The sequence below is a fragment of the Monocercomonoides exilis genome (genome assembly GCF_001643675.1).
Source record: "Monocercomonoides exilis strain PA203 chromosome Unknown scaffold6-2077815, whole genome shotgun sequence".
In the NCBI taxonomy this organism is placed as follows: Eukaryota; Preaxostyla; order Oxymonadida; family Polymastigidae; genus Monocercomonoides; species Monocercomonoides exilis.
Genome location: NW_027150551.1, coordinates 626,124 through 650,917, shown reverse-complemented (window position 1 = coordinate 650,917; position 24,794 = coordinate 626,124). Strand labels below are relative to the sequence as shown.

General features: G+C 39.7%; 4 protein-coding genes across 4 annotated transcripts; 2 read left to right on the top strand and 2 right to left on the bottom strand.

Annotated features, from left to right (window-relative positions):
- Positions 1-2,231: 2,231 nt before the first annotated feature.
- Positions 2,232-4,304, top strand: MONOS_2288 (uncharacterized protein; the record flags this gene model as incomplete). The annotated part of the gene is made up of 3 exons (XM_067872200.1): positions 2,232-2,499; positions 2,975-3,571; positions 3,907-4,304. 3 exons carry the CDS (start codon positions 2,232-2,234, stop codon positions 4,302-4,304), a joined length of 1,263 nt encoding a protein of 420 aa, XP_067733767.1.
- A 488-nt stretch (positions 4,305-4,792) lies between these two features.
- Positions 4,793-5,044, top strand: MONOS_2287 (uncharacterized protein; the record flags this gene model as incomplete). The annotated part of the gene is made up of 1 exon (XM_067872199.1): positions 4,793-5,044. One exon carries the CDS (start codon positions 4,793-4,795, stop codon positions 5,042-5,044), a length of 252 nt encoding a protein of 83 aa, XP_067733766.1.
- An 883-nt stretch (positions 5,045-5,927) lies between these two features.
- Positions 5,928-6,813, bottom strand: MONOS_2286 (uncharacterized protein; the record flags this gene model as incomplete). The annotated part of the gene is made up of 3 exons (XM_067872198.1): positions 5,928-6,118; positions 6,182-6,685; positions 6,804-6,813. 3 exons carry the CDS (start codon positions 6,811-6,813, stop codon positions 5,928-5,930), a joined length of 705 nt encoding a protein of 234 aa, XP_067733765.1.
- A 6,530-nt stretch (positions 6,814-13,343) lies between these two features.
- Positions 13,344-24,515, bottom strand: MONOS_2285 (uncharacterized protein; the record flags this gene model as incomplete). Its single annotated transcript, XM_067872197.1, has 3 exons — positions 13,344-15,701; positions 16,653-24,367; positions 24,509-24,515. The coding sequence occupies 3 exons, from the start codon at positions 24,513-24,515 to the stop codon at positions 13,344-13,346; spliced, it is 10,080 nt and encodes a 3,359-aa protein (XP_067733764.1).
- Between the last annotated feature and the right edge of the window lie 279 nt (positions 24,516-24,794).

Genomic DNA, 24,794 nt, shown 5'->3' with positions numbered 1-24,794 from the left:
CACTGAGTTCAAAAATGTTCAAGGTATATCATGAATCAATTTTTGTTGAAAACTTATTCTTCTGTTGATGATCCTTATTTATATTTGAACTGAAATTTGCAATGCACAGAACGAAAAATTGCATTTCATTCTCCAATAATTGCTTATATATGTTCAAATGAGCAATGAATATACAAAGTTGAATGGTTTGTTGTTTTATTTTGAGTTGTGTAATTTTTCTGAAATTTTCAATTTTAACTTTCTGTATGGATACATAATTTGCAATAGAACAGCGTTTCCAAGTCACAAAAAGATAAAGGAATATGGAGATATGAATTCGAACTCATTTGAAGGATGAGGGAGCAGTTTCAAGGAAGGGAAAATTGACAATTGATGATAAATGGGCATAAGGATTCTCACCAAATGCTGGCAATTCAACATCTCACTCAATTTCTGGATAAAGCGATCATATTAGTTCTTCATCTGTACTTGTTCTTTCTTCAATTTTTCCGTTCATGAACATTGTGACAGCCAATGAATCAAAGAAACACTTTTTTGAAGAATTTCATCTTTAACAATATGTTTCGCACAAAAAGAATGGAATCAATACTTCGCGAAAAGATGCTAACTTTTATGAAAGAAGTTCAGCAGAAGACAAAAAGATGGCGGCATGACATGATGATGGGGTTATGGAATTGGAGTGGAACCAACGAAAGTGTTGGCGATGACAATCACATGGAATGACTGGAACTAACAATGACACAAAACAGAAAGAACCAATTTTACGAAAAGCAGAAACAAAGTTACGGAACTGAGAAAGAGAACGAAAAGAAAGAAAAAGTTTATTTGGCAGATCGTTTGGAAAGCGTTTTGAACAAAACGAACATTTGAAGGAAGAAACTGAAAACAAAATTGAATCAAAAAAGGCAGAAAGCTTCACAAGAATTTTCATTCTTTTTTGGAGATTTACTGGATTCCGATGGCGATGGTGTTGCGCTCAAGAACATTGGCACAGAGCAGAATCACTAATTAAATGCAGCAAAGAAGCAATCGAAGAAATGTTGGACTCTAATCTCAAATTCCGTGGGAATTACACCAGAAACAAAAACAATTGAAGCCAAAATTTATTATTCTGCAACAATTTGGAAGACTTGCCTTCAAACACTTTTCTTAATGGAAGCTACAAATATCAGAGAGGACCAATCAGCCAATGTCGCAGTTTTGAAGGCTCCACTGTTCTGCGGACGAGCGATCATAACGAGTTTATTACACAGCATCCTCGTTATCTGCAAACAAACTTTCCAGAGTCGAATTCTTCAGTTTCTATCAAAGCGTTACAAACTCTTTCAGAAATGCAACACAAGTTGTCTGAAAAAAAGAAAGCCGAAATAAGTCAACAAGAAAGCAATGAAACTGCTTTGACATCTTTCAATGAAGCAGAAAAGAATGAAATTAAATGGTTGAATAGCAACTGTGGAAAAGAATGTTTGATTGTTGAGCCTGTTTTTGGGAATACAGAAGCTGAAGTGATGAAATACACAAACGAGTGGGATCAACGTCATACAGAAAGAGAAAAAGAAAGAGAAAGGAAAAGAAAGAGAACTGGATATGATTTGGATTCATTTTTGGCATTTCAAACAAGCAATGCAAGTCATTTTGACAACATAACATGGAGAGAAAGAAGATGGATGATGTGGGAAGGCAAGGCGCTTTAAGTTGTCTACAGCAAAGTTGATGAGCCGCCAGTGTCAACAATACGTGAGACCAACATGAAAAGATTGCAGGAATACTTAACGAAAAAGAGAAAGAAAGAAAATGAACAAAAATTGTCGAGTATTAAAAATAAACTTTCGAGCAAGTTTTTTGGTTCACAAAAGAAGTCATTTGAAGACGATGAAGTAAAATCCGCTAGCAGATTTGCACTTGCAAACGAAGAGGTTTCAGAATTATGTGCGAATAATTACTGTCAGATTCCAACAAAAGAATACATTCAAGAGCATACAAAAATAAGTGCAATACATCCCACTGTTCAGAATCAGAGCAGAGATGACTATGAAATCCACAGATTCACTCGCTCGCACAATTCTTCACCTTCTGGATATGTCTGTGATTTTATCATTTTTGTTTTTACGGCTGGCCCTCGACACACATTCTGTAATGTTCTTTTTTCTCTTCCGCTTTCTATTTCTGAGGTTCTTTCTTCGAAGATATCGTTGGAGCCGATCATCAAAGAGATTGTTAAGCTTTCTTCGATGATCACTGTCTCCAAATTGAAGTGGATCGATACAAATTCAAACGAAGAGATGAATTACTATTGGAAGAACATGTACACCAAACAGGCAACGCCACAAGAAGAAAAAGAAAAAGAAGATGGAATAAACGAGAGCGAATCTTCGTGCAAAACTTCCAAAGTTGCAACTGTTGAATCACAGATATCAAATGGCGGAGCATCCAGCGAGAAAGAAGAATCGACAAAAGCTAATGAAAAAAATTTACAGCAGGAAAAGAAGAAAAGACAGTGTCTGAATCGAAAATGAATAATGAAATCGAAAAGTTTAGATAATCAGAAAATTTGAAATAACCAAACGATGAAGATGTTGGAAACAATGAACAAATAACTGCTTTGCGGCAAGATCCATTCCTTCCACTTTGTGAGCATTATTATTTGCACACTTTGAGCAGTATTCCTTCGGGCACTTTTGTGAACAATGTGATTCTTTCTTCACCAAATTAAGCACTTTTGCTCGAAACAAATAATTATTCATTGCTTTGTACGAATGCCACCACAACTGTTCTTCTCTCTAAATTGCTCCAAAGTTGCACAAAGAACATTCATTCACTTGATGGAAATGTTTCTTCTTCAAGCAATAAGAATGGAGAAGATAGAAAAAATACCGGTAAAGCATCACTTTCAACAATTGAATCTGTTTCAAATCAACTTTTGCCTCTGAAACGTCCATTTGTTCCTCCGCCATCGCAATTTGCCATTTTTCAGTGGATGACTTTGCAGTTGTTGTTGAATGCCGACGAATTGAATGGCCCGCAGATACTCCAAACAGAGCAGAAGTGGGGTTGGAAAGCCAACTCAGAGCGAAACGATGGCTCAAAGAGATTGTGGAAGGAGAGTACATCGCAGCAAAGGCGATGGAGTTGACTGTTCCACTATATCCTGGAGCGTATTGGTGCATGGAAACAGAAGCCGAAGCCTGGGAGTGGATCAAAGATGCTGTGAAAGAGAAGCACATTTCGTTGGACGATCGCATTTCAATCACAGAGATTTTTTCAATCAATCCGGATCATTGCTTCTTTGAACGTTTGGCTGAACTTCAAGCACTAACAAAATTTCTCATTGGAATGTTTAAGCCGGTGAGGATTTTTAAAGAAATATCGAATGGAGAGAAGAGGATAAAAGGATGGGAGATGTTTGAAAGGCTGAAGGAGCTGAAAGAAAACAGAGAGACAATTCAGCGTGTTGTCAAAAGAAGACAAGATTGGCCAATGCGACGAGCAATGCAGAAAGAGGCAGAAAGAATAATGGAACAAGACAGAATGACGTGGGGTCATTCGCACCCCTCAGAGAAGAGCACAAAATGTTGATCCACATGCAGATACCAGCGAGCTTTGACCAAAAGCTCAAGATTCTCAACTCTCTGGCCTTTGAACAGAAGCAAAAGTTGTATCGGTGGCCGAATTGAACGGCAGAGATATCAGAAGAAAGAGCACACAGAAAACACAAAATTCTGCTTCTCATGCGAAGAAAGCTGTTTTCCCAGAAGAGAAATCGAAACGGAAGCAAATTTCAAAAGCGAAGAACCAAATTTCACCATCTTTAGAAAAGGATATTTAATAGCGATGTCAGAGACAACCAAATTACATCGAATAAAGAAACTGGCTTGCTTGCGAGATCTTCCATGCTCAATTTATTAGATCGCAATTCCTTATCACCTTCATCTTCGTACTCATCATACACTTCTCCTTCTCGCTCATTCTCAACAAGCTATGAGTCAACTTCATCCATCTGTTCCACTCGTTCATGTGTTGAGCTTCCGTGGGAAGAGGCTGCAGAATATTCAGAGTCAGACGAAGAATGTGTGCGCCAGGAACGACACGTCAGAAAGATGGAGAAGAGAATAACCATCAGGCAGCAAAAATTAGCAGAGCGGAACAGAAAACAAGAGCTGAAAAGAAGACTGATGCGGAAGCTCAGAAAGGAGCAGACACTTCATCTGAAATGGATGCAGCATGTGAGCCAGCTCTGCGAGATTAACGACAGTATAAGAGTAAAGATGAAGATAAAAGAAGAGCGATGGAAGCCAATTTCCTGAGAAGCTAAAGCAGAGGAAAAGAAAGTGATTAATTGACTGAAGCGGCAAAAAGAAGAAATGCAGAAGAAACACACTTCAGTTGAAAAACAGCTCCAGAAAATGATCGATCAAATTGTTGAGCTGAGAAAGAGAATCAACAAACTATCTTTGTCAACTTCTCCAAAGAAAGAGCCATATGAAAAGAAGATGATGAAAGTGAAACAAAAAGTATACCAAAAGATAAGGAGTTGTGAAGATGGAATGGATTGAGAAATGAATGAAGAGCAACAAAAAGCGATTTGGACAAAAACGACAAAAGAATTCAATCAACAATTCAACCAGTTGACACTACAACTTGTATTCCTCTTGCAACAATTGCCAGCATTTTGGAAGCAGAGAAGAAGGAAGAAAAGGTTGCAGAAGCAGAAAACGATTCCAAAAATGATGAAATAAAAACTGATGAAAAGCCAAAAGATGAATTGAAAGAAAATTAAGATGACGCAAAGCTAATGGAAAAAGAGCTAACAAAGAAAACTGAGGAGGAAAAGGGAAATGAGGAAAGCTCTATTCTCAGCAAAGGGGATCAATTACCATCACAACAAACTCAGAAAGAGCCAGAAGAAGAGCAAAAATTATCGAAAGCGGATGAAGCTTCTGTCGAAGAAGCCACGAGCAAAGCAAACACAGCTACCCAATCAGAAGACATTGAAATAATAGACACAAGTTTGAAGACTTCGAAGCGTTCGTCGACGTATTCATAAGACAATGACGAAGACGATGATGATGACCTTCCATTTTCTCGTCTGAGAAATGGAACAGCCTCTTCGCGAACGAGGCTGTACACTTTGTCCTGCCTCACATCTTCGATGGTAGCTTCGATGAACAGCAGCAACGATCACGTTTCTCCATCAACATTGACATCCTTCTTCTCTGTTCCTCAACGCTGATTTCTGAGCTGCGTTGCGAATTCTCTTCTCCACCGTGTTCACGCTCACCCAGAAAGCCCTCCCTCCTTCTCCTCCATTGCCCCATTTCTTGAGTTATTTGAAGTCACGAAGACACAGAGATGGCAGACTGTGACTCGGAAAAGAGCCAAGGCAGCGCGAAAGAGCAGCAGAAATGCTGTTGGAGATGATGAGCGAGCAACTGCTCACTGAATCAAGAGGGAATCTTTCAAAAGGAGACAAAAGAAAGCTGAGTCAGCTGGAGAAGATTCTGAATGAAGGCGAATAGGGGAACAAGAGAGACAACGGTCCGAGCGGTTGGATTATACAAATAGCGATGAAGATGGACGAGATGGGGAGAAGCAGAATTCATCACCATTGGAAAAGAAACGACAGTGACTACGACGATTCAGACAGAAACTTTGACGGAGATTTGGATGAGATTGAAATGCTGGTGAAAATAAGGCTGTTGGAATCGGATTGCTTTCACGAGATAATCAAAAAGAAGGATCGTAAACAGATAGCGAACCAAAAAGAGAAAGACAGAAGATAATGATGAAAATATTTAATTGGTTGCTTTATTTGAACAATTGTTTATGAAACGATAAACTATTGAAATGGAGAAAAGAAATAAATAAAGTTGCAAGTCGATGCGTGTCGTCAAAATCTGATGAACTCAAAATGTCTGAAAAGATATCAATTAAGTGGAACTGCAACCATTATCTTCTTCTTCTTCATAATCTTCTTCATCTTCATAATCTTCTTCATCTTCATAATCTTCTTCATCATCAATGTCTTCTTCATTATCTTTTTCTTTTTCTTCTACGTCATCGTCATCGTCTTCGGCTTCTTCATCAGAAAGAATAACGGCTTTCTTCCTTCTTTCTTCGTCTATAACATCACATTGGCAAACATTTTGAGAAAAAGTACATCTTGGTTCATTATCAAAATTACCTGTTTCTTCGTCTGATTCTTCTGTTGCTTCTTCTTTGTTAATCGGGAGTTCAAAACGCTTGCACTTTTCTATTTCTCCTTCATATCTTCCAAGAATAAGTGCAAGCGTTTGTTTCCCAGTGGGAATGGGAACACAAGAATACTTCTTGCTTGTTGCTTGTTTCTTTGCTCTTTCGAAAGAAACAGCAACATCAATTTCATTCCATCCAGTTTTTTCTTCTTCGTTGTATGGAGCAGCGAGAATTCTTCCTTCTTCGCTGCTCCATAAAAGATTTAATTTTAAATCTTTAACCCTCAGCTTCGGTGAGACTCTCACCTGAAGCCGAGGGGTGTATGGGAGGAAGTGCCTGTTGATTGAGGCACTTCCTATCTCATCTGTTGATGAGTTGAGTCTTTTTTTGAAAAAAGAGATTAGCTCATCTACAGATGAGATGTCCTCTCGAGAGTTCTGTGCTTCTCTCGAGAGGACCCCAAACTCTCCATCCACTTCGCTTTTTCCGTGACCTTCAGCAAAGAAGGAAAGCGAAGTGGATGAGAATTTTTTAAAAACAGAAGAAGAAGGATGGAGCACGAAGTGGAGGAATGCTCCATTCCTGAAATGGGGACCGCAGTCGGTCCACACTTTCAGGCATGATCCTGAGTGGAATTGTGTTTTGGAAAAGATGTTTGAAAGAGAGACTTGAAGACAATCAATTGCGTATCTACTGTCTTTTGATAAAACAGTGAAAAAAAAGTGAAAACACTCTTTTCCTATTATTTTGTTTTGAATAAAATACGCAATTATCCCAAGGTGGGAAATTTCTTTCTTTTTATAGAAATCTCTGCTTATTTGCGTTTGTTTGATGGGGAGTGTCCAGTTTTGTTTGAAATCAAGCAAAACCAGGACCTCCCCATCCTTCAATTGATCAGAACTATTATGGAAACATTCTCTTTGCTTTTTTTGAATAATTTCATGAATCTTCAAAATGTGTAATTCATCTTTTTCTTTCTTTGATAATGAATGAGTTTTCATTCTATTTTCCAAACATTCCTTTCTGTTGCACAAATTGCAATAATCTGTTCTCTTTTTAGATTTTTTTATATTTCTTGTCATCTTAAAGAATGTTGAAAAACTCATTTTAACGCCTATTTCTTTCATCATTTGTTTCCATAACTCGCGTTTCGTTCCAAAATAAATTCTTTCTTCATCTTCTAACCATACATTTCTGCTCAATATCATTTTATGATCGGTTTTGTTATATACATTTAATTCAAATAATTTCTTGTTGTGGTTTATTAATTGTGATAAATGTTTTGTTTCTGAATCGCATGCGTTTCCGATAGAATCTTCACATTGAATATTATCTTCTAATGTACCATCTCTAACATATTGAACAGAGTGTTGAATATGATTTGATTCATTGTTTGTTAAAGGATTTAACACATATTCATTACATTCCTGTATAGCGTTAAGAGAACAAGAATCAAATGATAAATTTGAAGATGTAAAATGTTGAGTGAGGGGAGAAGTGGAGGAAGATGGGGAAGATGATGAAAATGAGTGGGGAGTGAGGGGAGAAGTGGAGGAAGATGGGGAAGATGATGAAAATGAGTGGGGAGTGAGGGGAGAAGTGGAGGAAGATGGGGAAGATGATGAAAATGAGTGGGGAGTGAGGGGAGAAGTGGAGGAAGATGGGGAAGATGATGAAAATGAGTGGGGAGTGAGGGGAGAAGTGGAGGAAGATGGGGAAGATGATGAAAATGAGTGAGGAGTGAGAGGGAAAGTTGAGAAATTAGTGTAATATTGTGGATATGAGTGGGAAATGAGTGGAATTGAGGAGAATGATGAATTAAGCGGCTGTAATGTTTGATAATTTTTGTTTGTAGAGTTTGTAATATGAATTAATGATGATGAATGATTTATGTTATGTGTATATTCTGAAGTCTGAATAAAAAATTTTTTTAAATTATATATTATTATGTTCATGTGAATTAATTGAGAAACAGACGTGAATATGTTTTGTTTTATTGAATAATTTTTCTGATTTCCTGTTTTTAACTGTAAAGAATTTGATAGAGATCAATTTATTGTTTTTTATTTCTTTTGCTTCTTTTTGCATGTTAAAATTGAATTTTTCTGAAGTGTTCGTTGTTGTTTTATTTGTCAGAAAATTCAAGTCATCATCACTTAAATGATCAACAATTTTGTCTCTTTTTTTCAACGAAGACTGACAACTTTCTGTTGTGTGCTCTTTCAGCCACCATTCACAAAACAAAAAAGAATACAAAGATAAAGCTAGTATATTTGTTAAAAAAACGATTAAAAAAAACAAAATGATCAAACGTCTTTTTGTCTTTGGAAGAGAGGGTTTTGACGAATGACAAATCGAATAACCATTCATCCTAAGCATTTTTTTTGCATGTTTGATTTGATTAATAGAACAATTCCATCCTGCTTTTTGTAAATCGCAACTTTCAACTGCATTCAGGAATGTTTGTAACAAAAGCGATTTGGTTTTCTTATCCAAAATATCAAATAGAAATCCAGCGTATAGTAAAGTTTTATTGAATTTCTCTTTGATTGAAACAAAAAAAAAGGAAAATGATAAATATGTGTCTCAAGAAATATATTGAAACCATTTAATATTTCATTGAAATATTGCAGAACTTCTTTTCCTTTTAAAGAATGTTCCAAATAATACTGCAATAAGATATTTTCTTCGTTTTTAGATATTTGCTTTAAATAAATATCCAGTTGATCACATATTTGTGATTTTCGACTTGGCGATAATTCTGAAAATGTCATTTTTTGTTTCTTTTGTAATAATAATGGTAATATTCATCTTTTAATTTTTTGATCATATATGATCTTTTGTGGGACAAAATTAAAGTCGAGGAACTTTTCAAAAAAATTTTGCCAACTATCTTCTTCACAACCTTCAAAACATTCATCTCTGAAAGATTCTGAATTATCAAAAGAACCTACAAAATTGATCGTTAATCACAGAAAATATTCAACTGACGAAAATACAACTGACGAAAATACAACAGAAGGAGCAAATGAGATGGATGAATCAGAGCTAATGAAACAAATTGAATCAACAAAAGAGGATTTTCATTTTCTTCAAAAGCAGCATACGAAAATTAGAAAACCAACTTCATCTTCTTCTGAAAAGAAACGTGGGAATAAACATAGTCGACAAGAACTTAATGAAATGTTGAATAAAGAACAAGCAAAGGAAAAAAAGTTTTCGAGAAAAAAAGAAAAGAGAATGATTGAAAAAGTCAAAGACGATGAAAAAGAAGTGAAATCAACTTCGAGTGACGAAATAAAATATTTTGTTCACCCTCCCAGAAAAATTTCTCCTTCATTTAATTAGAAAGAGAAACGCATTCGAGAAACATTCCACTCTGAACGCAACTGCCGCATAAAACTTTAGTCTTCACACCATTTTGACGAATAAATTTCAAAATTTCTTTAAGAAAAATTGCTTCATATCAATTATTTTTAACTATATCAATAATAAAACAAAAACAAAATTCATTTTCTGAGTTTATTGTTTTATTGGTTAATTACTAAATATGTTGCCAAATACCTGGTTTCAACGAATAGAAGAATATATTTCGTCTTTCATTGAAGAAATATTTAACAACTTCTATAAATTATTGCATTCTCTCTCTCTTTCTCTCTTTGTTCGGGTTTCGCACATAGGATCTGCTTTTGCATCGACTAAATAACTTTTTTTTGATAAATAATGGGAATTTTTCTATCTATTTTGAAATTAATATGGGAAATTATTACTGAATCCATATTTTTTCTGTCAATATTTTCAACCTTGAAATTTGCATTAAATATCGATAAATGAAAACTGGAAATTAACAATTCCTTTCAAATTCTGTTTTTTCAAAAATAAAGTCGAAAAACATTGTCTTTATCAATGATTGTTATCCATTTTTCATTTGAATAAAAAAACAAGATTATTTAAGGTTTTATTTCAAAAAAATGAACACACCGAAAAAAGTTATGATTTCAAAAACAATCACACACAAACATGTTTAATAATTTTTAGCTTCATTATCATTTTCTCTGTTTGAATGATATCCTTGTTGTGTTTTCATCTGCCACTTTTGATATTGTTATGTTCTGTGAAAAGTTATCAACAATAAAACGAATTGGGGAAAAAAGCCCACTCCTAACTGTTAAGAAGGACAAACATCTGAAGCTTTCACCATTGTTTGTGTTTGCCTCCAAGTGTTTCTTTCAGGATTCAAAAAAAAAAAAAAAAATATGTTGAATTCCCTGGTTTTTGTGTGATGGCATCGGTTTTCAACAATTGAATAATAATTATTGGTGTGTGTCTATTTTTGAAGGAAATAAAAATGGTTATGTGGAACATTTCTAACACATTCCATAAAACGAAAAAGATTCGTTTGGTGATTTTTGTGTTTCGCTTGTTATAATTGTCAAATTATTTTCGAAAAGTCATTTCCGATAAAATTTCTGGGAGAGAGAAAAAAAAATTGTTCATTCTGATAAATTTTAAGTTCCAACAAGTCATAGATCACAACTGTGCCTATCGTTGATGAGCAGGGTCATTTTTGTTTTTTTATTCATTACAATTTGTTCCATGTTGTTGTGAGGCATGAAGAGCCAGTTCCAAAAAACTGAATAAAATAAATCATTTTCAGTTCAACATCGAAATCGAAACAATTGGGCGATTCTTTCTGATGTAATATCGAATTATTTTTAACAAAAATTTTCGAATAAATATTGGAATGTTGCACTCGAAGTTTTGTCCCAGATGGGGAAAACAACAAACGCAAACTTCTATTATTGTTTGCAGCATTCGTTGGTTTGCTCTGTAATTAATAACTTTGGACAGAGCCATTTGCCACACATTGGAATATCAATACAATCAGCTGAAGGGGGCAATCTATTCTCCAAAATGGAAATACAAAAATATCATTTCAACAACAATCACCGAATAATGACTTTTCAATGAAAATTGAATAAAATTCAAATTTTTTTTTTTAATTTTTGAAACAGTTTTCAACTGAAACGCTTCAAGTTATTAACCAAACAACTTCAATCAATTAGTTTGATTCCAAAAAAGAAAAATATGTCCACTCAGAAAATATTTTTTATTTTTTTGACTGAAATAAAATAGTTAATGAGATTGATCAATCGAAAAAGTATTTTTGCAACTGCAAAGGCTAAGGCCTCTCTTTGATTATATTTGCCCAATGGTTGCCATCGCCTCTGGAAATGGGTCGAAAAGCCGAAGTGATGCTGCGCTGGGGTTGATTTATGCCGCCATTAGTCTTAGCCATGAAATTGAGATTTCACCGAGCACAGCCGAGACATGCAAAATGCGCTTGAAGCGACGATGGTGCATGCGATTTTGTTTTCAGGGGAATGGAATTATTAACAGAGAAACATTCATGTGACGATGAATAAATTGACAATAATTGAAGATGCCTTTTATTGGGCCTGCTGAAGGAAACGGAAAGTGATCCAATGTCGAGGATGGGAGCCATTCTGCATTTATTGCATGTGAGTAGCAGTGCCACACTTGCAGTTGTTGAACTCACTTTTTTTGGATTGCTTGAGAAAAAAAGAAAAACCATTTGAAGAAAAAGAAGATGCAAGTGTTGCTGCACGGACATGATCATTTTTTCGTGCAACTGCCACATGCTATTTGTTTCGGAGAGGAAATGAGTGGTGGACGTTTTATTGGCAAATAACGCTGCGTTTCGCGGAATGGATGAAAAAGCAAACTATTGGAGGCGCCCAAGTGGCTGTGGTGTTTTTTGGGAGCAAAAAGGGACGGCAAGAATAAAGATGTTATAATTGATTTTGTGCTCTGCAATTGCGACCCAAACAAGCGATGAAGAAGCCACGATTCGAGTTGAAACATCATCATTTTTTTATTTTTTTGGCCGACTTGTTGAATGCACTGCTCGAATTGTTTGCTAACGGCTCAGGAGGAGCATGCTTTGGGTCTGGCGCACGAACGGGGGGATTTCGTCACATATCTGTTTTTGACTTTCCGGTTTGGAGAGGCGTGAAAAGCAGCAAAGCAAGGGAGTTGCTCATTGGAGGAGGCATCTGCGAAGCTGGGAATGCTCGACCCGACACGAGGCAGCAAGATCGAAGGGATATTCAATTTTCTTTTTTTTTTTTTTTTGGTGCATTTCCAATCAATTGGTCATCTGAGGGTTTTGGCTCAAAAGGCTCAAATGGATGGAATCCATGAAATGGAGCATCACTCATTTCAATACACATCAGACAACCTTTTATTTTCTCTTGAAAGTGCTTCGTTCTATCTGAAGAAGCAAAGTCAACAGCGAAGCAGAAATAGAGAAAAAAAAACATTTGCCAAACATTTTTGTTATTTTTGATTTGAGGAGGCATTTCGATTTTCATTCCTGAAAATTGGGTCAAAAGTGTTTTCGTGAAGCGCTCAGCAAAACGGACTTGAGGCGAGTCATTTTTATTGATTTATTGGTGGCAGGACGCAGAATTGCGATAACACGAAGGGGAAAAGCAAAGCTGGAGGTTTTGGAAGCCAGAAGGATTTTGTGTTTTTCAACAGTATTTCAAACAATCACTTGATGTGTGAGCGGCAATGCGAGTCTTGCCCGATCTTTGTTTTGGAGAGAAAAGAAATGCATTTTTCTTTCTATGTGCATGTGTTGTGGCTCGATGGAAGAATTCAGGAATGGGCAGAAATGGCACGTGATCCATTCAAGATTTATCTGGAATCGCTTTTGTTCGTTTGCTTCATCTTATTCTGAAAGCTGATTTTCTCTCACTCTTGCACAAAAAGCTTCGATATCGTATTTGATTCAATATTGTCGAGATTATTTTTTTAATGGATTTTTCTGTGGAAGTTCAAAAAGACATGAGGAATGGAATGGCAGGAAAGAAGCAGCACTGGGAAATGAAGGGTTGCTCCAAGCCTATGAACAGGAAAAGGATGGATGGTGATGTGAAGACATTCAAATGGAACAGGGGAAAAAAATGGGAAAGTCAAAAACAAAAGCCATTTGGCACAAAACATCAAAAAAAGAAAAGAAAAGAAATATAAGGAATGCTGCGACGCGATGTGCTTCAAGCAGACAGAAATACGAGAAAAATGGGCAGTTGAAGAGCCAATCCCACTTTGATCGTGCCCTGCTGCTAGTAGCGATTTCCAAGTATTTCGCTTTCGCTGCAAGCAAGTTCACTCGATGCACCTCTTCCAGACTGCTGGCTGTGCATTGTGCGATCGATGGCATCTGAGGCTGTGAGGACCATCGCTCCCGGCGGAAAATGCAGGAAGAGCTCTCTTTTGAGGGTTGCGAGGGATGGGCGCTTCTGCGAAAGGCTGTTGAGGCAGTTTTCAACCACAGAGCAGAACGACGATTGCCCCGCGCTGCCCAGGACTGGCCTCTCCCCATTCACGATCTTCTGCCCCGCCACCTCTGCCTCATAATCACCAAACGGTATTTGAAGAGTCAGGCACTCCCACAGCATCATCCCGATCGAGAATGCCACCGACTCCTTGGTTGCCCCCATCTTCTTGTTGATCAGCAACTCAGGCGCCATCCACCTCAGGCACTCTTTTTTGAAGTCATCCTCTTCTTCAAACGCTGATGAGGGCAGAGAGTCATCATCATCATCATCACTTGCAGAAGTCACAACAGTTGACGAAGAGATGGATGAAGAATCTGAGTCATCATCGGACAATAAGTCAGAGTGCATCACAATGCAGATCACCATGTGCTCGGAGAACAACACAATGTGTGGACTCAGATTGGCCAGTGAAGATAATCCGTTTTCCATCTCATCAAATGAGTGAAGTGCTCCATTTGCCACCCAGAACAGGATCTGAGCAGCTGTCTGCTCCCTCTCCTGCAGAGTGCCAATCGCCATCTCCTTTGTCTTATTCCTTCCATGAAGAAGCATGAACAAAGAATCCCTCAGATCCACAATCAATTTCTCATGAGGAGATGAACATGCCATTGCATCCACCAGATTCGACATGGATGATGTTGTTGGGCATAAATCCTCCCCTCGAACAAATGTTGTGTCAGTGTCTGAAGTGTCCGTGGTTGAAGTGGATGAGATGGATGGCGATGGTGATCTCTTTTGAATCTCTCCTTCTTCCTCAACTTTCTCCAGAATCCATTGAGGGATCTTGTCTGAATCTCTTCCCAAGATATATTCAGTCGATCCACTCTCAGATAAAAGATGCTCCGATGACTCTGAGTGTCCCAAGCTTTTCTCATACACTCTTTTCTTTATCCTTTCATCATTCTTCTTCTCTGCCTCCCTCTCTGCTCTCCTCCACTGCTCCTCAGGTGACATCTCCATCGTCACCATCTCAAACGCCTTCGGATCTTTTCTGATGTTTTCATTCACAATCTCTCTCAGATCTTCTGCTTCATTCCTTGCCTTTCTCCATCGAATCGTCATGATAATAGATACAATCAGGACAATTAAAAACAAAACTGAAAAAATAACAACAATCAATGCCCATGATGATTTCCCTTCTTTTCCTCCTTCAACAATCCTTTCATCTCCCTTTGGATCAGTCTCGCTCCTGTTCTTCAGGATGAATGACTCAGTTGCCGAGGGAGAATGGCCATCTCCAAACAAGATGCACACCCTCACTTCTGCTCTCGCCTCTGCTCCTCTGACCATCTCCAACCCAGTTGTGCCATGCACTTCCTCTTCACTCACAAACCCAGACTCACTTATCTCGTGTGTCTCCATCTGCTCCACATCCCCCACCGACGAAACAACCCGAAACGACAGGTTGCATGGCAGAAGAAGTGTGCCCCTGAACACAACATCCAGCACCCCTTCCTTCTCCTCTGTCCCCACCCATCGCAATGTGGGGATGAACAATGGCGATGCTCGCTCCTCAACAATCCCCTTCAAACTGCATCCTTCATTCAGAATCCACATCGATGAATTGGGAAAAACCCCATCTCCTCCCTTCAGACTCATGATATTCAGCTGAGCAGAATCCGAACACAATATGTTTCTCCGAGCTGAGGGATATTTTCCAATCAATGGATTGTTATTCACAAATAGACCAGCGTCAATGACCGTCTCACCTCCACTCACTGATAATCCTCCTTCACTGGAATTCGCAATTGATGAATCCTTGATCTTTGCTGTGCAATCTGAAAGGTCCACTAATGAGCCATTCCATTTGCAAATGTTCGTTTTTTCATTCATTGGTGCATTTGAATTTCTCAAAGATTTATCTCCATTGAACAAGCATGATTCCATTGAAATATCTGAGCAATGAGAAAAAGAGGCATGACTTCCAATATTTGCCTTGGATGACATATTTTCAACTGACAAGCTGTTAATTTCGATCTGATGTGAGCTGCCTTCAACATAAATGATTCCTGAATAATCTGATTTTCCAGTGATTGCAGAAAGCGAACCAAGAAATATCGACAGATGTTTTCGAAATTCAGTCGCTATTGAGTTTTGCTGATGAAACTGGCTGGAAACTGCAATCACATATCCATCATCCAACTGGATATCATGAGTCGATATGTTTGCAAAAGTGCAATTTCCGCTGTTGCCAGATATTTGCAGGCAGTTCTGTGAAACATCAAGCGAAGCCAACAACAAGCTGGAGCAGTTCAGAGCACCACCACTGCATTCCGCAACGCATGAACAGTCCAAAAGCGAAACTGTCACATCGAAAAGCACACATTCTCCATCTGAGCACAAAAATACACACTCTGCTTTGGCATGCTTTGATTCGTCTGAGGTGCTGACAACCGACCTGCTCATTTCGAAAATGCCTGAGCTTATCTCCAAGAGACACAGATGGGCAAATGAATTTGAGAATGGAAGAGTGATGTTCAGCATCTCAATCTTCACCCTTTCCCACGCTCTCATCAAGCTGTTTCTCGTTGGAGCAATTCCACCAACAAGTACAATCCTTCCTCCTTCGTATGAGCGCGGCCTCATTGATACATCAGTCAGATCCACTTCTTCTTGGAGAACACATTCCGTATCAATAACGAGCATGGGCACATCATCAGTCACAACATGGCTGAGCCCATATCCCAGAGACAAGCAAGGCACTTTTGTGGTTCCACACTTCCTGCTGTTTTCGCCATTCTTGTTATTTGCCGAAGAAACGAATATCATTGAGGACTGATACACCACAATGAAATCCATCAGATCAATCTCGCTCTGATGCTTGTCATCAATGCCCCAGATGGCGTTGACACGGTTGTAGTATCCCTCTCTCAGATCCATCGCAAACTGGCTCTCATTCACTTGAGCAGAAATGTCTCTGCATTCGATGAAGATATCCTTTCCAGTCTTTGCGCTGTTGGAGTCGAAGCTGGAGTTCTTGAACACAAACTTCAATGATCCTTCCTCTTTCGCACATAGATACACTCCACCTCCTCTGCCAGCTGACGACGAGCATCCGCATTGAACCACATTTGAGCTGCTCAACTTGAACACCCCATCAGACGCCAAGTTCACAAAAATTGCTCCTCCTTTCTCAGACTCAGGTGATCTGCAAAACTCAAATGTGGAGCCATTGATATCCAGTGAAAGAGGAACATTTGAAGAGCTTTTGACAACACAGCTGCCATCATCTGAACGGACAACTGAGGAAAATAGTGAGCCATTCAAAGAGATATGTGCTTGTTCAGCATTTGCATTTCTCTCTTGCTGCTCCACATTCACAACACATCCGCGATCAGACGAAAGTTCCTTCACATCCATTCCATCAAAATTGCACAAGCATCCAGAGTTGATGCAAAACAAATCTTTTCTCACGCTTGCCTTCACTTTCAACTTCTTCACAAAAAACTCTCCGCTATTCATCATCACAAACAACACATCTGCTCTGAATGATGCTCCTGCATTGTCTGCTGATGTTTCGAAGGAACAGTCCTCCAGTGATAGGGTGCCTTGAATATTTTTTATCATACATACCTTCGCCCCTTCTTCCACTTTTCTCATCTTCAGAGCAAGATCAACCACAGACAGCTTGTAGGAATTAGAAAAAAAGCAAATCTCATTGCTTTCATTGGCTGTCTCAAACAACAAAGAAGATGCCTCTTCAAGCTCCATCTTCACTATTGATTTTATTGTGAAATTCGAAACATCATATTGATCCGTGACTGCTGCTGCTTGATCGATGAGCATGATTTTTTCTTGTTTCGCCTGATCTATCTGGCCAAAACCTTTCCAAAATGATCTGCATGCAATGAACTCGCTCCCACACCGCTTCACATCGAATCCAGATGATGAAACAAACACAGTATCGCTCTTGAATCTGATCAAGAACACAAACAAATCCACATTGTTTTGATATCTGTCGCTTCCAACAAACAGATCTGGATTGTCCTTAAGCTGTTCATAATCGAAGGCAAATACATCCTCTGTAACTGTTGTATTCAGATCAGATGCTTGCACGAAAATATTTTTGCCCAATGCAGCTTCATTGGCTTCAAAGACAGAGGAAATGATGGATAATGGTTTCTCTTCCAATGAGTCCGTGCTGTTCAAGAACATGAATCCACCCATTCCCTCCTTCGCTTCGCACGTGCACTTGCAAGCTGTTGTCTCATTGATTGCAGCGTTGTTGCTATTCGTTAAGCACACACGTAGTGCCCCTCCTTCAACACTTCCTGATGTGCACACTTTTGATATGTTACAGTTGCTGAGCTGCACCGATCCGCATGCAACAAATGGTGTTTGGAAAAAGCGGAAAATGGAAACAGAACAGTTGAACAACAAAAGCGAACCACTTGCCATGTGCACAAGCTGATATGCAATTTCCCCTTCTCTCTCCACATTGAATGATGAAGATTGGAAATCCAGCATGCCAGATGGGGAGTTGGATTCAAAAACAATAGTTTGGCCGTTTTCGAATGCTTGAGGCATCAAAAGTGATATTGAGTGCAACGTGAGAGACATTGTGCTGCTGAACACTGATGTTTCTTCTCCTCTTTCAATTTTCGGGTTTATCAAGAGTTCTGCTGTTTTATCGGTCGAAGATGAAATCGTGAGGAATGAATGAAGATCGTATGAATCATTCACCATTGCACTCACATTGATGCGTATCTGCCTTTCACGAGTTTCAGGAACCAGATTTTGAAATCCTCTCCAAAGCGATTGACAAGGGTTTTCTGAGCTTCCGCAGCCCAGAACATCCAACCCTGTTGGCGAAACCTCCGCCACTTCAAATTTCCCTTGCACCAAAAACAGCGTCAGATTCACATTTTCGTTCTTGAAATTCACATTGTCAGTCCCCATCATTTCCACTGTGCCATTTTCTCCATCTCCACTCAACCTTGCAAATTGATCTAAAGTGACTGAGTTGTTCAAATCAAAACAGCTGATGAACGCATCTTTTCCGAATTTTGCCTTGTTGCTCCCAAAAGAACAATCCATTACTGAGAATGTTCTCGAATATTGTTCTGTGAATTCAAAGAAGAATCCTCCTCCTTTCATTTCCATTTCATCAGCAGTGCAGCTCTGCAAAGAAATATTTGCAAATATAAACTCTTCGTTTGCACAGCCTTTCACACTCACAGCACCTCCATTTCCATTCAAATTCTCGCATGTTCCAAATTCGCTGTTTTTTGTGATAGACAACGATGCTTTGCCTGAAACACTCACCACTTGCCCATTTTCAACAACACAACTCTCTGCTTTGATGTTTCTCAGCAAAAGGTCAGATCCTTCACAACCCTGAACCAGTCCATTTCCTTTGGAGCTGATATCGCTGATGTTCACATCTTCCATTTCAATAATTCCTTCAGTAACTCTTGCGATTCCCACAGATTCTGTGAAACTCAGAGTGTTGATGATGACAGTTGTGAAGGATGCCTCAGCCCTTCTGCATTCAAGAAGCCAGAATTCAATCTTGGCATCTGATCTCTCGCTCTCATCAAAGATACAGTCTTTCAGGAACAATGTTCCTGTTTGTGCATTTATCAGCTCGCTTCTGCCTGATTGTGCGAGAAGTGCGAATCTGATATTATTGAAGATTAGACTGGGCGTTTCCGAACCTTCAGACAACCCAAAATGCCCATTGGTTTCGATGTTCAGCGTTGAATGTCCAGCCTTCCCCCGAACAGTGAGAGACTTTCCAGCTCTGTTCACATCACGGTTCAGCTCCGTTGAACCTTGAATATGCAGCGTAGACTGATTATCAGTCATCTTTGTGAAGCCAGTGTCCATTGTTTGGCACGGATACAGATCAGTGCCACACTCAGGAGAATCTGTCCCGTTTGTTGTATCGAGAAATACAATCTCAGCATCAGAGGCAAAGAGATATCTCCGGAGCGACTCGCCATCAGGCATGCTTCCTGATGTGTCATACACCCACAGCTCCTCCTCTTCCATGTTTTCATCTGCTGATTTGTCAAACAGAGTCGGCTTAATCGCCTCTCTTGGTGTTGGACAGACAATATAAATGTTCTTTCCCCTATTTGCCTCATTCTCACTGAACTCGATCATCTTCAGCGAATATTTCGACTTCAGTGTGTTCAAAATGATATACAGCCCTCCACCAAAACCGCGATCACCAAACACTTTGCACCTTGTTGCAGTGTTTCCATCGAATAGAAAAGTTCCATAATCACCCACATCCACATGAACACATCCACCGCACATATCTTCCGAAGTAGAATTGCAGATGTCCATTGTGCAGTTTGTTATTTCGATCTTCTCTTTCTCGTTCACTCTCCCATTCATCAATCCTCCAAACCCATTCTGTCTGCTTATCTCACTGAAAGTGCTGTTCTTCATTGTTATATTCGCTGTTCCTTCAAAGCTGAAGAAAGGACAGTTCATTTGGTTTGTGTTCTGCACTTTCGAGTTTTCCATTCCAAACTCCTGCACCGATTTCACACTCATCATTCCCTTTTCTGAACGAGATGTGATATCGGTGAAATTCACATCATTCATGTTGCACTTGACAGCATTGTTCGTTCCACTTCCATCCAGAACAATTATTTCCACCGAGCCATATCTGGAATTTAACACTGAGAAATGCTCACATTTCAGTTCTCCTCCAAGCACTCCAATCAGACTGAACGAACATGTCAGCCCCGATGCTGCTTCCATTTCCACTTGGCAATCTGAAATGCACAACCTTTCATTGAGGCACATAAACAGGAATGAAATTGCCTCTCCCAAAGATGAAGGATGCACAAATGATATCTGTTCAATATTCACATCCTTGGATGTTTCGATCATTCCTCCGCTTGCTCCGCCTCCTCCAGCACCCACTCTGATTTCACTTCTGCTCTCTTTGGCTTTGATACTCATGTTTTTCGTCTTCAATTCTATCTTGTCATTAATGTTGAACGAGCTCTCCACCAAGATCACTCCACTGCTCTCTTTCATCAGACTCTCGCTGAACGGGATTGTCAGACAAGGGAAATCAGCATATCCGCATTTGTAGTAGTCGATCCCAGTTCCAGACACATGTGCAGTTGAGCTCAGCCGACGAAAGAACAGAACCAAGGGGATCACATCTCTTTTGTTGCTTCCATCAAAGCCTCCAAGCTCCTCCAAAACAGGCATGTCCTCCACAGATGTGTTGAACGAGTGTGCCAAAACTGTTGCCTTTGCAACATTCTCAAGCACAGGTGCCTCCATGAATATGTTGCTTCCTCCTTTAGGAGCTGAACACAACGTGAACAGCACATTCTTGATGATCACATTTTGTGCCCCTTCATTCAGCAACAGCATTATCCCTCCACCATACCCTCCTTTCCCTCCATTTTCTTTCGAGCTGCATTCTTCAATGGCTGTCTCTGCAGACGATGTGTTCCCCACCTGCACATTCCCTCCTGCTTCCACAGAAATATGGAGGCCGCCTCCGTTCCATCCTTCGCAAACACATTTTTTCATGCTTCCGCCTTCGATTACCACACTTCCGCCATTCCCCACAGTGCACTCCACAGCACCTCCGTTGTTGCTGCTGCGCTCAATATTCTCGATATTTGTGTTGTTCAAAGTCAGAGCTTGGATAAATGCTGTCTGGATTGCGACGCAGTTGGATTTGGCCACGGATGTGAATGATGAATCTCTCACAGTCAACTCTGCCGTGGAGGTGGTTGCTGTGATCAGACTGCTTCCTGTCAGAGTTGTTGCATTTGTGATGGTTGCTTTATCAATCAGCGTTTGAGAAGAGCCACTGCAGCTCACAATCCAAGCAGCCACAAAAGCAATGTTCTTGAAAGAGCAATCACTGATTGTGATATCTCCCGACTCTGCTGCGATCAGCGAGAATGAATGGGATTCCACTGCTTCTTGAGGTTCAAATTCACAATTCTCCACGCGCATATTTCCTGATCCTTTGTGATGCATAAGCGAGGAATGTGTCTGGATAGTTGTTGGCAGCTTGAAGGCAATGCTATTTATGATCACTGAAAAGCCCAAGGAAATACTCGAGCAAAACAAACCTGCTTCTGGTGATTTTGCACCTTGCACAATCACGATGCTCCTTTCAGCCACTCCGCCGATTGTGTATGTTTTTTCTCCATCTGCAACAACGCTTTCAGCCAGAGTGAAAAGAGGTGAAAGAACAACATTGCTTTTGCTTCCGTTCTGTCTTTTGAACGAAAATGAGACAGATCTGCATGGATATGTATCAAATCCACAGGGTGCCACATCTTGACCTGTTTCCGATGCACACACCTCATTTGTGATGACACGATAAAAATAGACAAGAGGTATTGCATGGACTTTGTCTGCTCCATCATATCCTCTCATTGAATCATCTGTCAGATCTGCAGAGCCAACAGCAAACGGGAGCGTTTTGTTTGTGAGGGTGTTTGTGAGATTCGGTGACTGAATAAACAAATCCTTTCCGATTGCAGCGCTGTTTGGATACTCGAGAGAAGATACAGGAGAAGCGATTGAGAACAAATCATCGCTTTCGCTGCTGCAATACAGGCATATCCCACCCCCATAACCCTTTCCCAGCAATCCTTCAGGAGCTGTGCACGAGTGAAATATGCAATCAGAGATTGTCAGCCCACATTTTGCATCCTCTGCTCCGCATATCGCACCTCCACAGCTTTCGTCTTCCTGAACAGAGCAGCTGTCGAAGGAGCAGTTCGTGATCATCATCGATTTGAAATTTTCACTTGCTCCCTTCACATTTATGCAAGAGCCATTGCCACTTGTTCGAATTTCGCTTGCAAATGAAGTATTTCTCACTTTCAGTGATTGGCCATTGGTCCATTGCACACAACAGCCATCAGCATATCTCCCGTCCTCAAAAACACTGTTTTTGATTTCTGATGATTTTCCTGACGATAAACGAAGAAAATCTCCTTTGTTTCTCATTATGAGCTGTTTGCATATGAGTCCATTTGCATCGATAGATGCTTCATCCTCACTCACACAAATAAGCTCAGAAAGAGCAGGTGATGACAGATCAGCTGTGAGTTGTTGAATGTGAAAATTGCTGATTGAAAAAGTCCCTTTTCTGATTTCAGCAAATGAATTTGTCAGAACTGAATCATCATTCTCCATCTTTAACGAACAATCTGCAATTGACAGAGATGGACCGAGACACACAAGAAGTGAACGAAATGAAAACTCTGGTTGGTCGCAAAGCGTGAAGCAAATGTTTTGGAAGAGAGATGAAGAAGCACATGCTATGAATCCATCTCCTTCAACGGGCGCAACTGGTTTGAATGAAATGGATGTGTTTTCTTGCTCGCAGCAGATATTCCAAGCGAAACCATCAAGTGTCATCTCTTCGTTCCAGACAAACTGAGAATGAAGGGATAGCAATCTATCTGCAGCTGAAAATCTCAATGATACTGCATGCTTTAATGTTGAGCACGGATAACTGGCATATCCGCATCCACTGAAATCTCTGTTGTTTGGTCCTCCCACATGCACTGGAGGCACAAAAGCCCCACTCAGAAACAACCTCAGCGGAATCAAATGCGATGTATCGTTGTTTTCGAAACCCATCAAATCGTCATCCAGCATCCCATCTCGTCCGAATTTGATAGTATTTTCATTCACACACGTTCCCAGATTCACTGCTTCCACAAACACATTCTTCCCTTTCCAGGCATTGCATCGCTCAAATGATAGGGCATTGAGAATAAACAGTGGTTCATCTGAGCACACCTTGATATAGAGTGCCCCACCTTTTCCCTTCGATTGATCATCTGTCGGAACACAACATTCATTGAAGTTAACAGCAACATCCTGCCCAACAGTGAACATGCTGTTTGTTTTCAGAGCAACAAACATAGCTCCTCCGTTCCCCTGTTGACAGATGCAGTTCCTGAAAGTCACATTGTCGAATCTGAAAATCTCTTGCTCTTCAACATCCATCTCCATAATACCTCCATTTCCGCTTTTCCGTGAGATACTTTCCATCAGCACGTTCTTCATTCCCAACTGTTCTGGAGCTTGGAATGCAATGAGAGGTAAAGTATCCACAGCTATTTCGGATATCGTGCAGCTGGATAAACCAAGATAACCATTTTGAACATTGAGCAAAGAAACAGAATGAACAACATTGTTGTTTGCCTCAGATCCAGAAATGAGGATGTTTTCGAGTTGAATCCTTCCCTGTGGATGTGCCAGAGCAGCCAATGAATAAAATACAGTCAGTGAGGAGGATGGTGGTTCAATCTCCACACTCACGTTTGTCAAGCAAAGAGAGCCGCTTGACAAAACAATCACGGAGGAGGCACTTTGCGGAACTTGCGAAGTGCTGATCACTGTGGCATCTTTTCCATCTCCCTTCATTGTGACTGTCATCTCTCCGATATTCAGTACTTCAGGTTGAAATTTTGCTTGCAGCATGTTCACAAGACCAGTTCGTAACTCTTGAAGCCGAGAAAGGCTGTATTCCAATGAACTGCACGGTGTGGACAATGCACTCAATCCGCATCCCTCTGTGTCTGCTCCTCCTGTTTTTGAATATATCATTGTTCCTTGTGGAATCCAACTGTTGAATTCCTTGCTTTCTGATGTTCCCATGAAATACACTCTCTTTGCAGGAGTTGTTGAAAATGAATAAGCAAATGGGTTGGTGATGTTTAATGAAGAATTCAGCCAACAGTCATGTCCGTGATTATCCCCGCTTGTGTTGTTGTGAAAAAACAAGAAAAGGAACCTTGGTGGTGTTGAAGCCCAACTTTCGTGACAATCCATGTAAAGAGCACCACTCCCTGAATTAGCGTGATAATCACACCAATAGCAGTTGCTGTAATATAAATTTTTTGGTGCAGGGTCAAAATAATTACTGCCTTTTGTGCTTGTGTTCCTACCGATAAAAAGGCAAGATTCAATAATTGCGTTGTTTATTAAACTTTGCATAACAAAAAATCTAACATCATGACCGCAAGATAGAGCAATGTTCCCAAAATATGTGCATTTTTCAATAACAACTTTATCTGGCATTGATGCGAAGTATGTTCCTCCTCCAAAGCTGGCAGTGTTATTTTCAAAATAGCAATTTGAGATTGATTTCAAATTCGAAGTAGAAATAAAAATTGCTCCGCCATCTTGCTTTGCGTTACATGAAAAAAAGCTGCAGTTCACAACCGATAGCGTCAATGATGATCCAGTGCAGTATATTCCTCCTCCTCTTATGTT